The 14,632-nt window shown below is 38.2% G+C and overlaps 1 protein-coding gene and 1 long non-coding RNA gene across 2 annotated transcripts in view; one reads left to right on the forward strand and one right to left on the reverse strand.

The window, feature by feature from the left end:
• Positions 1-12,832, reverse strand: part of LOC143100532 (uncharacterized) — a 14,617-nt gene extending 1,785 nt beyond the window's left edge. Inside the window, exons 1-3 of the long non-coding RNA XR_012981910.1 lie at positions 12,411-12,832; positions 1,022-1,210; positions 1-16 (exon numbers count right to left, since the gene is read on the reverse strand). The exon at positions 1-16 is cut by the window's left edge and continues 1,785 nt beyond it. This is a non-coding gene — a long non-coding RNA (uncharacterized LOC143100532). The remainder of the gene's footprint in view (positions 17-1,021; positions 1,211-12,410) is intronic.
• On the forward strand, positions 4,603-8,521 carry dlx1a (distal-less homeobox 1a). The gene is made up of 3 exons (XM_076263779.1): positions 4,603-6,969; positions 7,260-7,459; positions 7,890-8,521. Exons 1-3 carry the CDS (start codon positions 6,657-6,659, stop codon positions 8,139-8,141), a joined length of 765 nt encoding a protein of 254 aa, XP_076119894.1. The 5' UTR covers positions 4,603-6,656; the 3' UTR covers positions 8,142-8,521.
• Positions 12,833-14,632: the final 1,800 nt, after the last annotated feature.

Raw genomic sequence — 14,632 nt, forward strand, 5'->3', positions numbered from 1 at the left:
ATCAGGTGAGTGATACCTGTAGATAAGGAGACAAAATAAGTGCCACTCTGTCACCTCTCATTTCGGAGCACCCCACATACTTTGAAATGAAAGGGACATTTTTTTTTATTGTGATGATCACACTGCCTAGACCTGCTATTGTGTCTTGAGTGAAAGTCAGAATTGGTATTTTTAAATGCAACCTGCTCTGTCACAACCATTATGGCTTTCAGATTAAGCCAAGGAGCATTTATACTATATAAACCAATATGGTCTGCTTATTCACACACTGTCTGCTCTCATCACGAACATGTTGCATCAGGTTGCCCAAAAGCTGTTTCCTTAACCAGGTATTGACTGATGACATACTGCACTGTACACGGTGCAAGTAAACTAAACAACACACAGTACAAGTGTGTAGACATCATCTGTAAACAGTTGGATGAGTCTGAAAAAGTGGAGCACTCTCACTATTTCATCCTGGACCTACTTTGGGAAATGATGATTTCAGAATGCCCCCAACCTGGACATGACGCTCTTATGGTCTGTAGCTGTTATGGATATTCCATATAATTTATTCTAATTAATTTATTATGATTAATTTTCAAAAGAGGAATGTAAATAAAAGAATGGCCAATTAGGGCAAACATATGAAGGTAATTGGCACATTAAAAGAAAGTGATCAAATGATCAAATGTGGAATGGTGAGAACAGCATTGATGTAACACTGATGGAAAACAATTCCAAAAAGTATTTTTTTTAGAGAGAACAAAGCGCATACTCAGTTTTCAAGCCTGAATGAAGAGAAGGTGTTAAGAAAGACCGAATGCCAAGACTGTCATATCAACAAATACATAAACAAATTAATTGCATAACATTATCATTTTCTGTATTTTTTTTTTACTTCTCATTAAAATCCAATGCTAAAACACTTTTACCTTTATTGCATGGTCATCATCAATTATGCCTCTTGGGGGGAAAAAGGAAAAAGAAAAAAAACTTGCAATTTGCTGTGGTTAAAGTGATGTCAGTTGCCACTTACCATAACCTCGGCACCAATGTCTTTGTGTGGCTGCTCTGTTAGTCTCAGGGGGATCCTGGGGTAGTGCTCTTTGGATGGGCGGGTGTCAGATGCTGAATCCATGCTGGAACACCAAATCCAGTGCTGCTCCATTATCTGACTGGTCCTACAGCGATGAAAATAAGTACTCCTCCCTGGTTTGTCTGGCCACTGGCAAAGATGATGATGATGATGATGATGATGATGATGATGCCCAAATAAGCAAATGAATTGGAATAATGAATAAACAAACATAATTATATTTCTCATGAGACATTTTTCAGGATTTTCACTTGAGACGAGCCACATAGCATTCCAACCTGTGCATTATGAAATCAAAATATCCTTTCAATTACGGGAGAAAAAATAACAACTTTCTGTTTGAGACCACAGATATGATGGGTAGAAATTTGGGGCATATGCCAGAGCAGATGACTCAATCATCAGCGTGCGCAACATATCAATTACACTTCTGCAGCCTGGATCAGCTCCCCACCCTTTGGGCTCCATAGTAATTATGTACAGCATCAGTAATATATCAATGTCCTTATTTAAAAACAGGGGAAACATAAATGTGTGATGCTACTGAATGTGTAATTACTGTCATCTAACCACGTGCATGTTATCAATTGATTTGATCGCGTGTGTAAGCAGTTTTCTTTTATTTAATTTACATCAAAATATCACATTATGGTACAATGCAAATCGTTCTGGAAAAGGGTACTCAGCTGATGCATGATTGTACTGTTTTGCTTGTTAATACATACCCTCTTAAAAGCATCTACTCTATGTATCCTCCATTTCACTAGATTTGATTAACTCAGAAGGCATTGACCGAATGATATTAGCTGAAAGTAAAATCCTTTACAGAGCTGTTGGTTTTGACTAAAATACCATGGGGTCCCATCTAAATTGCCTCTTTAAGTTGGCAATTCATATCATTTCCATAATCCTTTAAGTGTATACATATAAATGAATGCATACCACATAGAGCACATTGAACATGCTCTAAAACAGCAACACATTGGACATCCCAGGGAAAACAGCAATCCATTTCAACAGAAATAGACAGTTGTGATTCTAAACGTTACTGATGCTGCTTTAAAATGATTGTCATTTGACAAAAAAACACTATGATGTTATTTGAGTGCAGCATAATAAGTTATGGGTAAAATGGTGACGAATCATTTTTAAATTATTTTAACTTTCCCAACAGGAGCAGCATTTAGCTGACAACTGCATGTTAAAAAGGGCAGCCAAATGAGCGGTGAAGCCCCTTTGACTTGTCCCTTGGAGCGCTGTGTGTGCAGATACAAAACCACACAGGATGAAGCTGACATCTGACCCACATGATGTGACCCAAAAATATTAGGCAAAGGGGAGATTGATGTAACAATTTCCAGGCGATGCATGGTCCAACGGTACTGAATTGATTGGAAATACAACTGCTGCAGTAAAATGTGCTTGTTAATATATCTAATGCAAAGCCCAAGTCACAACATAAGTGGATCTGTGGAGGGCTTTCTCTCAACTGCATAGGTGCATAGGGGTATATATAAAAGCAATATTACATTATGCCAATTAATGGCTGATTTGAATGAGTTAATTGGATTACTCCAATGGCTTAATGGCAGCATGGGATCCTCTCGTGTGTTTTTAAACGAGTAAACCATCTGAGAATAGTCATCCAATACATTCACATAAATCAACTTGCATTACCACATACGTTATGTGCTGTAGTTGGATAGAGGAAACTCTACTTAGTATCATGTACTTTCAATAACAGTAATTAATCACTGACATGAACTCACTATTCATTTAGCTACTCCGGAATCTCTAGATATATCTAAGGCTGAAATATGTTTTTCCTGCCAATGCCTGAATTTGACATCTATCCAAAGTTATCACAGTAACTTTGCGTTTCTGTTCAAATGCAGTTTGGCATCTCCTTTTTAACGTTTTCCACCTCTGGCCTGAAATGATACCTGTCTCAACCCCACTCCACGTCACCTCCTCTCCTCTCCTCGGCCCTGTGTTGCGCTACTCGCTGACCCCGAGAAGTGTATAGCAGGTGTTAAAACATACTCAGGCATAGTGCCTCTCCTTCCTAATGAGTCCTCTTCCCTCAAACGTCCCCTCTCTGATGAATCCTGTACAGGGCTTTATTTATAGTAGCGCCGGTTTCCGCGACATCATGATTGCATCCAGGGATGTGGAGTTTCTGGTCATGGTGCTTAATTGAGACCGGCCATTATAGCGGAACTCCGTCTGTGCGACTCAGCAATAAAACAGTGACAAGTACAGCGCTGTTTCCAGAAGTGAGGCATCGTGTTTTTTTTTCAGGATTCGTCCGGCTTTCGCTCGATTTTATCTAGATGTCAACTCGATAACGTGTTTGGTTTCCGAGCAAAACCTTCTCGTTTAATGCCTCATGTCTCCCACTGACAGGTTTGACTGTGAATATCTTTGTCCACTGGAAAGAGTCGGCTTAACAATAGCCTATGCAGCCTTATGTTTTAAATAGCACGCAACTAAAATATCCATAAATACTAACTCTAGGCCTATAGTATTGATGTCTTCTTCATGTGGGAACTAAACATTATAAATTAGCTGTTATCATTCGATTAGTTGCCCATTTCTTTCTGAATTGAACCTTTCCTCATTTTGTCTCAGCTGACTAGACTAGGCTACACTACAATTCACATCTAGGCTACATATAATCATTTAGTGTTTCGATGCCACCATTTTGAAACAATAATGACAGTTATCAAAACGAACCATGTTGCATCTTTATTTCATTCTGAACAGTGATAATTGTTGGTTGTAAAACCATTATTATTTTCGCCACGCTATTGATAAAGGATCCCTTGAGAGTAATTTCAAAACGAATTGGCCAAAATTGGACAATTTCAAGGACCATTTTCCTTATAAAATGATTTTCAGCACAATTTGTCAAACGTGATCCTTCCACACTGCACCAGTGTACCATGTTGGTGGCAGTGGCAGTTTTCAAATCACTTAAGCTACTGAAGTTGCTTGTTCTGCTTTGCGTTTAGTTATGTAATTAGGTTAATAACCTCAGTGGCGGAATTTAACTGCGTTTAATTTGTCATTCATGTGGAGATTTTGCAGCCTGCAGGATAGTAGAGGGTTGCAGACCTGCCTCATCTCCAGATGGAGAAGAAAGGGGGACGAAAATGGAATGTAGAGATTCTCCAGGACAAGCTTCCTACAGGGCACATGGACTCTATGGTACAGTATGGTCATTTATCCTCTCGCTCTTCACCAGTGTCCACGCTTTGTAAGGCATCGAAAACGTCTGTTATCTTACAAAAGATAACGATAGTCTCTGGAAATGCCTGTAAAGTTATTAAGTGGAGTAGGTCGCCTAATACTGCCTAATATTGTAACCTATATCATTGGAAATGATTAATTTATTATTATCATTACTAAGCTATTATTATTATTATTATTATTATTATTATTATTATTATTATTATTATTATAGCAAATATAGGGTAGGTAAATAAATAGATAGATAAATGACATTCGACTCTCTGCCAAGTAGTAAATACACCTATCACCATGAATGCAAAAAAGCCATCACTTATGGTAACAAGGATGAGACTATGTAGACATCTCGAGAGGAAGGTAACCTAAACTGACATGATATTGTATGGAGCTCTACTTACATTAAATTATTTTGTGGTATAGTCGACTGCCAGCAGAAATAATCCTCCATCACAGATATTGCCTACTCTGCCAGCATGCCCGGGAATAGCCTACTAACTGGCCCACTGTATGATGTGTACACGTCTTGTCTCTTCTCTTTTTTTAAGTTTTTAAACCAACCACTACATATGTTACTCATTGAGAACAGAGTTGTCAATGTGACACTTGAATCTAAATGTCAGTACAGTGACACAAAATAGATTCACTTTCAATGTGAATTAAATATTCAAACAATTCAGTGTTTGCCTCACCAATAGGCTATCGGTAGGCTATGTTATTTTCCACATGACAACCATCAGGGTTTTTTCACTCTGGTTGAAATGAAACTGATCATTTGAGTTTAATGCCCTGAATTATTAAAATATTTCTGTTTAGGCTACTAGTTGCATGCTTCATGCTTCCCTGGCAAACACACCAACACAGTGAAAATTTCAAGGAAACCATCGACCATCTTTCTCATGGAAAGTAAAATGTAAAATGACTAGTAATTTGCTACTGTGTTCACTTAAACCTAACAGTATTCAGCTGTGTTGCGGCTAGACATTTGAGGGTCATCAAATCGTTTCAGCACAGTGATTTCACCCTGTCAAAACCTTAGACTTCGGCTACATCCACTGCTGTTGCCGTGATGGTTCAGAGTGAATCGAATCTGCGTGCCAGTGGAAGTGTTAAATATATGGCTAATTATGCGTATGAAAATTAAACCACAGTGTTATGCTAATACGACTGGTTTCAGCTGTGGATCATAGCACTTGAGACTAGCATTTAATCAAATGAAGCTGTAAGTAATACATTAGCGGGTTGACAATGGATTTCTGAAAACATGGACAAGACTCGTGATTTCCAGTATTTTATTTTTTTCCCTGACCCTCGTTACAAATAGTTTACGGTTTCAAAACATTCAATGAAATATGCATTTTAGTCATATAGGGCCAGTCCTCAGTTTGGCAAGGCTGATGGTGAAGGTTATGATATTGGTAATGGTGATGAAGAATGTTATGATAAACATAAGAAGACGAATATGGAGAAGAACAGAACATGGTTAATACAATAATAATGGGAATATTAAACATGCCTAATAGTGAGGATAGCCTAATAGTTGTGGTGGTGATGATGATGGTGATGATGATGATGATTATTATTATTATTATTATTATTTATTAGGCCTTGCATCATTTTATAGGCCTATGCCTACTTGTTAGTTAGGCTATATTAAATGATTCAGTGTCGAACAAAGCATTTATGACCACAAACATTTAATGTCCACCTATGTTGCGCAAAGAATAGCCTGTTATTGCTGTTTTTACGATAATAACAATCCCGATCATTAATACTGTTTTTTTTTAATAATAATGATAATGATAGATAATCGTTACGTAATTAAGGAAGAGGCCAACATTTATCATTCTTAAATTGGTTGCTACAAATGGCTCTAGGCTAATGTCGAGGCTCTATTTGAGTGAAAATAAAATTAATGAATCATTATAATGTTTTAGACATTTTCTTTCCCCAGATATGCCTCTACCTTTTCATAGCGACCCATCACCAGTGTTTCCCTACTGACATTGTAGGTTTCAGGTTTTTTCTTATTTCTTGAGTTCATCAGGTCTTTCGGACCCAACCCCAGCATCGCCAATCGGCATCGTTCTTGGAAAGACTGGGCCAATCAGCGACTGGCTTTGATAAATATTCATGATTCCCTGATTCAAACCTTTGAGCGAGGTTGTGTAGATCCACAGCATAATACCTAGACTTTTCACAGAGAGAAACTACATTTTCTTATGAATGGAAAGTGAAAAAATCAGTTGAGCTTAAATTGGGATCCATCCTTCACTGAGATCGTAGAGGAAAACAAAAAAGCAAGGGAAGAGACACGCCAGAAGAGATGACAATGACTACAATGCCAGAGAGTCTTAATAGCCCCGTCTCAGGAAAGAACGTGTTCATGGAATTTGGGCCACCGAGTCAACAAATGTCGCCTTCCTCGATGTCTCACGGACACTATTCCATGCACTGTTTACATTCTGCTGGACATAGTCAGCACGAGAGCTCGTACAGTCCGGCCTCATCCTTCCACAGATCTTTGGGTTATCCATACGTCAACTCAGTCGGCAGCCATTCCTCGAGTCCGTATATCAGCGCCGTGCAGACATACCCAAACAACACGGCATTAACACAGACGCGGTTAGAAGACGCAGGTAAGAACTCTAAAGCCTTTTTCAATTTCTTGTCTCTGAAAAGTTCTGGAATTCCGAACCAAGGCATTTGTTTCCTTTCATTCACTGGGTAAAAGTTGAACTGGAAGAGTCCAGATGTGCGGGTATTAGGGTTGGTAATTATTTATTGCGTAATGCTATAAACAATGTATGCAATTAAGGGTAATTATACCTAAACTACAGCCCGTAAAACTTGCACTGGGATGTGCACTGCTTCATAGCACCGTCGGAGGAGCTGTCTTCAGACAATTTACTCTTTTCCCTCTCCACAGCCGCTGAAACAGAGAAAAACACTGTCGTGGAGGGCGGTGAGGTACGATTCAATGGCAAAGGGAAGAAGATCCGCAAACCCCGGACAATATATTCCAGTTTACAGCTTCAAGCACTAAACAGACGATTTCAGCAAACGCAATATTTGGCCCTTCCAGAGAGAGCGGAACTGGCTGCATCTTTGGGGCTTACTCAAACACAGGCAAGTTTTTCTTTTAAGTAATCATATTCTTTACGAATGTGCAGTGCATTCTTCCTCTTGTAGACTCTGATTCATAGGCTGTTGACTTTTGCTCGGGAATGTTACCAGGTTTGAATAACAAATCTGAAAGAACGGGTTTCCCCTATCTGGGGACCGGTGTGCTAGTGCTTCTAATTTATTACTAGTTAACGCTCGGGGTAACTGACAAATTGATGGCAAATTTCATTTGCATACGATTAAAATTATCAATAGATTGTGATGGTTAGCTGTAACAGGGCCGGCCTAACGTCCTGCAGTCATAGCCTAAAATGACACTTGTTTATATTGGAGGATTCTGTTTATGTTCTTCAAAATGCTATAGCACGAACCTGTCCTTTAGGCCTACCAGATCTTTTTGGGTGCGTACTGATAAACACGCTTTTTCTTTTAGGTGAAGATTTGGTTTCAGAACAAGAGATCGAAGTTCAAGAAGCTGATGAAGCAAGGCGGTGGAACAATAGACACTAATGCGTTAGCCAATGGTCGCGGACTCTCCACCGGTTCACCAACCGTGGCTCCGGTTTGGAACACGACAGCCACTGTGAAAACACCTGTGGGAACGCCGGGCTCTTACATCCCAAGTTACACCTCATGGTACCCGACAGCGCATCAAGATTCTATGCAGCAGCCACAGCTGATGTGACCCTGATGGACAGACCCTCGCCATTTTTCCTCTCTATGGATGGCTCAGAGGGCCTTGGGGTCAGTCGCTGAGCTTTGTACCCTGGCCCACTGCAGTTACGCACTGATAGAATCAGAAGCCAAGTCCCCAAAATGCCGACAGAAGTTGTCGGCATTCGCTTAAGATCATTCGATGATTTGCTGAGATCAGCTGCCTGCAGAACTTTCCGGAAGGAGAGACACTAGAAAGCATTGGCTCCTTCATCAAAGGGCAAGAGGTCTTACTCAGTCCGCTAGATACACAGGAAATTGCCGTTAAAGTGGGTCATTCAAGCTGCTGCTGTTTTTGTGACATTTCGATTTGTGTAAAAATAATTAAATCAAACTGTAATATATCAGAAATATATTTATAGGTTTGATTTATAATTAATTTGAATGATTAGCGTATTACTGTTTTGTGCATATTGCGCCGAATGTCTAATGGAGAGATGAAGACTTTCATAGCATAGGTTCAGGAGTTACCGTTAGCTGTCATCTACAGTGCCTATGCGCTCTGAATGTCAAGGCAATCTGCTAACGGAACATAAAATGTTGTACAGCCCAAGTGACAAAATAAACCAATCTGAGTTCCGAAATTTAGCAACATTCTCGTAAAAGTAGGCTAATCAAAATTCATCAGTTCTTAGGTCCATGCATGGCCACCATAAGCCTTCCTACCAGGTGGAAGACAAACGCTAAAATTATAGCTTAACTGTCCAGTCTTCAGTCAGATGTTCTCCAGAGAGAAGACTTGAACCACTTTGAAGAGTTTCTATCCATTTGTTTGTTTTGTATGTTTATTTAAGCTAATTTATTTCATTTCTTTTTGTCGGCCTGTATGTTTATTTAAGATGAATGTTTTAAATTATGAACTGACAGCACGTGCTTGTAAAGGCAAGCGATAGTGCAAAGGGGACTTATAGGCTATGTGGCTGATATTGCGGAAAACAAAGTGGAGGCTAAATACAAAAATACCTTTTTTGAGATATTTTTTAAAAGAAGAGACGACCGCTAATGTACAGAGAAAAACATGACCTGTTTTGGTTTGTGCTGTAATTAATGCTTTGTGGATTTTTAAGAACATGTTCATTCAAATTGTGTCTAGCAGTCTATAGAAGATAGTTTTATATGGAATCAATTAATTTATTGTTTTGTTTCACTGAAGTCTTGTAAATAACGTGTAAACTTACAGTAAAACTGATGTAAAAAAAAAAAACTTTCACTATCATTGACAATATTTACACTTAAAATCACGGTTATTTTTCTCTGAATAATAATAATAATCATCATCATAATCATAAGAAACTGTGCTTATTATTATTATTGTTATTATTATTATTATTATTATTATTATTATTATTATTATGCTATTACAACGGCTGTCTTAATTTAATCTTACAGGAAGGCTCAAAAATGGATTAATTAATCACACAAGTTGTTTAGGCCTACAATGTTTTAAAAATGTCAGCATAGCTATTGCTATATCTTTTGACTAGCCTAGTACAATTCTTTTCATATAGCTTATATTGCCATAATGTAGGCCTATGATGTATTTTTTTCTAAAACCACGTGTCCCAAAAGCCTATAGCCTACAATTTACCTGATGGTTTAGGCTACTTTCTTGCACGTTTTCATTGATTGGTGCGCAAGACAGGTATAGGACTATATTTCAGAAGTTTGTATCAGAATTCAATCATCTGGTCTTTCTCTTGTAGGCCTATGCCTATAGTCCTTTAGGAAACCTATTCATTTCGGCCTCAATTGGCGATTAATCTTGTGTTGGTCTCTATAACACTGCAATCCTTCAAACAATAAGAGTGCTTGTTTCTTTTCATTTTCGTTTAGTCGCTATAAGCTCCTTTTTGCTTCTCTGTGGCCCCAACAAACCCCGTTTTCATCGCTGAATGGCAGAGGGATCTCTGGTGTGTGTTAAGTGAATAATTGGACTAGAGGCAGGTGCTGCAAAAGACTGGTTTGTCGAAGGGGGTGGGGGTTAAAATGTAGATAAGTAAAAGTGAGAAGTTCAAAGGGCCTCTTGTTTGGGGTTGATGGTTTAACTGCGCTTTTACAGAAAATTCTGAGACTCTAACGCCAGTCGCAATAATACAAATATATAGGCTAGCCAATGCCGATTAGGATGCTTTATTGCAGAGAGGACAGAATTTACAAATTCTAAAACAGTGATTGTTGACAAATCGTAGCAGATCCAAATCATCTCTGCTTACAACATTACAAAACCCATTATATCTCGAAAAGTGTGAGGTCAAATGAAACTCCGAGCAAGGGTAGCTGTCAGAATTCCCGGAGATGACATAAAATAAATATTCCAGACATATTTCAGTTTTATGTCTAATATCCCCCCTTTCAGTAAACAACCAACAGCCTGACAGAAAAGCTTATTTTTCTTGGCCTATTACTAGCCCATACTCCAACAATATCACCGTCAATAACATATCAATATAAATACTATAGGCTAATTAACAAAATAAAACCTGTGCAGATCTCAGAGTCTATTAGCCTAATGTTATTTCTAAACATTATATATCGACATATTCTCAACTCTTGCTGTGTGGTCTGAAAAGATAAAAAAGAGTTTTTAAATAGCATGGTCAGAACCGGAAATGTAATGGCAAACTCTTGAGAAAACCATAGCAGTTATTGCGGCTAACTTCAGGCCACAGATTAGCCTCAGACTTCTCAAATCCAGATGAACAAAATGCCATGTGCACACTGGTGTAATGTGTGCATGGGAATAATATTAATTATACACTTTTCAAAGAGAACAAGTGCAATACAATAATCACCATCCAGCTTTAAGGCTATTGGCTATAGGCTACAGCTGCTATGCTGGTGCTATTACTTCTACTATTGACAACAACAACATTATTATTATTATTATTATTATTATTATTATTATTAAGACAAATAGTAGTAGAGGAGAAATATAAGAGGAATTGGCTGCTATAATCGGCTGCCCTTTATGGAGTTTTACTTTGTGTGTAGTCTACATTTGATGCTCTTATAGGCAAATGTATATAGTCTCCTGCTATTCATTTTCATGGTTTCTTAGACTCATTTGATTGGTCAATTTCTTTGGCTAACTGTCAAAGAAATTGAACATTTATAAATTAATATATGCTAGAGTTTATCACACGATATTAGTTAGGGCTGTTCCATTAAAAGTTATTTAAAACAGTAGGCCTACAAGGGACAAAAAATAAGACACTAAAGAATAAAATTCTATTTCTCCCTGCAAGACTCCGAAACGCAGCTGCACACCCAAGAGGGTCAACGTTATTTCGCTGTATTCTCCTCTTGATTACGAGCCGAGCCCATCAAACCCAACATAATTACAGTAATTTCGCCCTTATTTATTCTAATGCAGTTTCCCATCTCTGGTATAATTATGAGCAATTTTTTTTCGCACGTGGAATCTTTTGTTAACAAAGGAGATAGAGCACTGAAAGAAATTTGCTGCGCCATGAAAAAAAGATAAGTGAAATAGGTGAGCAGACATGTCGTCGCTGTTCCCTTATATGTAAGCCTGGCAAATTGCTTGCAGGTGTATAGCCTATCGAGGGATTGTCAAAAGGAAAATGATTCGAAATTAGCGAAAGCACAATGTAAATGTAATGAAGGCAGAGACAAAATTAAAGAACAAGAGCTGGCGTCTTTTCTAATTTAATCCATAGAATCCCTATTTTAAGATTTAAATTCAGATTTTTAATAATATCAGGATGAATTTAGGATCGATTTATAGGCCTATCTTAAGAAATGTATCTTCTAAAAGATGAGACAAACCACCGTATCTGCAAAAACATAAACCGAATTGGTAGCCTATTTTAATCAGATATTTGGAAAATACAGACATTTGAAAATTTCATGTAGCATATTATCATGTTCCACGGAAAATATCAGTGTTGTCCTCAGTGTTCCCTGCATATAGCCAAGGCAACGTGATGTAGGGCTAAAGAATACAACCTGTAATGCTATATCGTCGAAAGCTTAGTGTGCCTCTCCTCAGGAATTCATGCACCATTGCAAAGTATAGTGTCAGGAACTACAGTGGACCGACATTTACTACAAGGTACTGTCATCAATAATACTGCAATCTGACAAAAAGCTGCATCTTCCTCCCCAAAGCTATTGGTGACATAACCTATGGGCTATCGATTCTAAAAGGAATTCATTCTTTATAATCGATGCAAAAAACAATATGCAAAAATAAAACAACAGTAAATGTTTGCCTTACCTTCATACCAATAACAATCTTGAAGACATTTGAGGTGGTTCATATATTCCCTCTTTAGTGAGATAAAAATACATCAAAAATGAATCCAGGAGCATTAGTTCTGAGTCTCAGTCCCATAAACTGTTTCCCTTGCAGTGCTAAGTGCTATAACAGCACTGTTCAGAATATGACTGAAAATTCCAGCTTTATTTCCCCTCTTTATAGCTGATGGAAAAAATTGCAGATTATTAGCATAAATGTTTACTCCTCATTACGCTGATGACATTGTGCACTCGAGATCTTGGTAATCTTTGGGAAAATTATGAGTAATTTTTAAAAATTTAAAGCAGCAGTTACCATGCAATTCAGGCTAATTCTGCGTAGGCTCCAAACGGATATAATTATCGAGGAGTCAAGATGTTATGCTAAAAACTATGCATTGATATTCCCATTTATTATGTACATACAACTTTGACAATGTTGATGCTTGAAATAGCTGGAAATTGTCTTGCGCAAAAATTACAGTCCATATTAGGACATCTAAAATTGCGAAGAATTATATAGTAATTGCAGGCTTTCAGATCGGAAAGCCAGAATGCTCAAACTAGAGCAATTGTGGATGAAATTACAGATCAGAGTATAAATTAGGGAAGGGGTATGGCATTTTTCAAGTTGTCTGCAGGATTCCGGAAGTGTCTAAACCCACATTATTGCTAGTCGTTTAGAGGGAACATGCAGACGAAAAGGCAGTTAAGCTGTGTGCCTTTAAAGAAACATTTTGAAGACAACACCTTTGCACTTTGTTTTTTTTATATATTATGTTAAGGAGTCTGTTCTCAAACCTGGTGCTTGGTTGTCATTCATGTATTTATTCATTCTTTCATTCGTGCATCTATATCTCTATCTCTATCAACAATACCTATATTTCTTTCTATCTATCTACCTACCCATCTATCTATCTATCTATCTATCTATCTATCTATCTATCTATCTATATATCTATCTATCTATCTATCTATCTATCTATCTATCTATCTATCTATCATGTGGCGGGAGCATGCCTTTTAAGAGACCTTGCACAACCCTATTCCCAAGATCCTGCCAGTCCCTGGGGAGTTGAAGCATGGCTCCCGATGTTGATTTTATTTTGACTATTTCTAGTTCTGCAGGCCTATCGCCATTTTCAGAAGTGGTATGTAGGCCTAGCAAAGGATAATTTGGCTTTCTATTGCAAAATTAACTCAGCCAAAACCTCAATAAAGTGATTTAATTGTAATGTTGCAGTTACTGACAGAAAACATATGCACTAGATGTCTTATTCCCTGGCCTGTAATCGCTGGATGTGAAGAATGGGACATTGTGGACTTTGGCCTTTTGGCGTGTGTATTTACAATGTGTTGTGGTTTATGCAACAGGTAACACTTAATGTTGTCAACAATGTCCTGCAGCAACATTATTGTTCCAAGCCGAAGTACACCTATGTGATTTCATAACATATTTCATTGTGTCTGAATGAAGCTGTGGGTGTTGCCCATGAAACCACACCTTTTGGGAAGCTAACTGAAATTGAATTCTACATTGTGTGATTATGATACTTATGATATATTGATAATAAGTAGGCATGTCCTATTTAGCCTATATTTGTTGAAAAGATACATGCCAGTGAATACATGTCTAGATTTTGCATAGGCTTATAGGAGCCTCTCAAAAGGCCGTTCTGTTGTGCGGGGTGACTGGAAGTTGTGAGAAATGTTTCCATGTTGTTTGGCTCGAGGCAGATTCAAGCCAGTTTTTTGGCTCGACTGACTTCATAAAAAGTCTGGAGAACAGCGCGCTGACTCCAGAGAGTCTGAGGGGCTGAACCCAACCAAACACCCTCATCTTCTCTTTCGCATGCCAAGGCGTGTTGCTTGCCGTGACTGCTCCTTTTCATACCGCGCCTGGGGCACTGCGTCTCGGCTTTGTTAATCATCTTGTCTGTATCAGGTTCCGCTTACCCCGAGCGTAGGCTACGTTTACAGTCACTATAAAATATGAGCAAATATCTAGCAAATTGTTACAACTATGGTTTCAAAAAAGAACCCGCGGTAACATCAAAATAATAATCGCAACAATGGGTTTCAGCATCTATTTATCTGGCAAACCCGTGTTGCACTAGTTGCAGAATGGGTAACCTTTTTTTTTTTTTTATAGACGAATCCCCACAAAATAAAACTCTACACGTTATCTTCGAGTGGGCCATA

Source organism: Alosa pseudoharengus, unplaced genomic scaffold (assembly GCF_046254945.1).
Source record: "Alosa pseudoharengus isolate Yale_2024_CS ecotype anadromous, Long Island Sound unplaced genomic scaffold, YU_APseudo_1.1 YU_APseudo_1.1_scf_3, whole genome shotgun sequence".
Classification (NCBI taxonomy): domain Eukaryota; kingdom Metazoa; phylum Chordata; class Actinopteri; order Clupeiformes; family Clupeidae; genus Alosa; species Alosa pseudoharengus.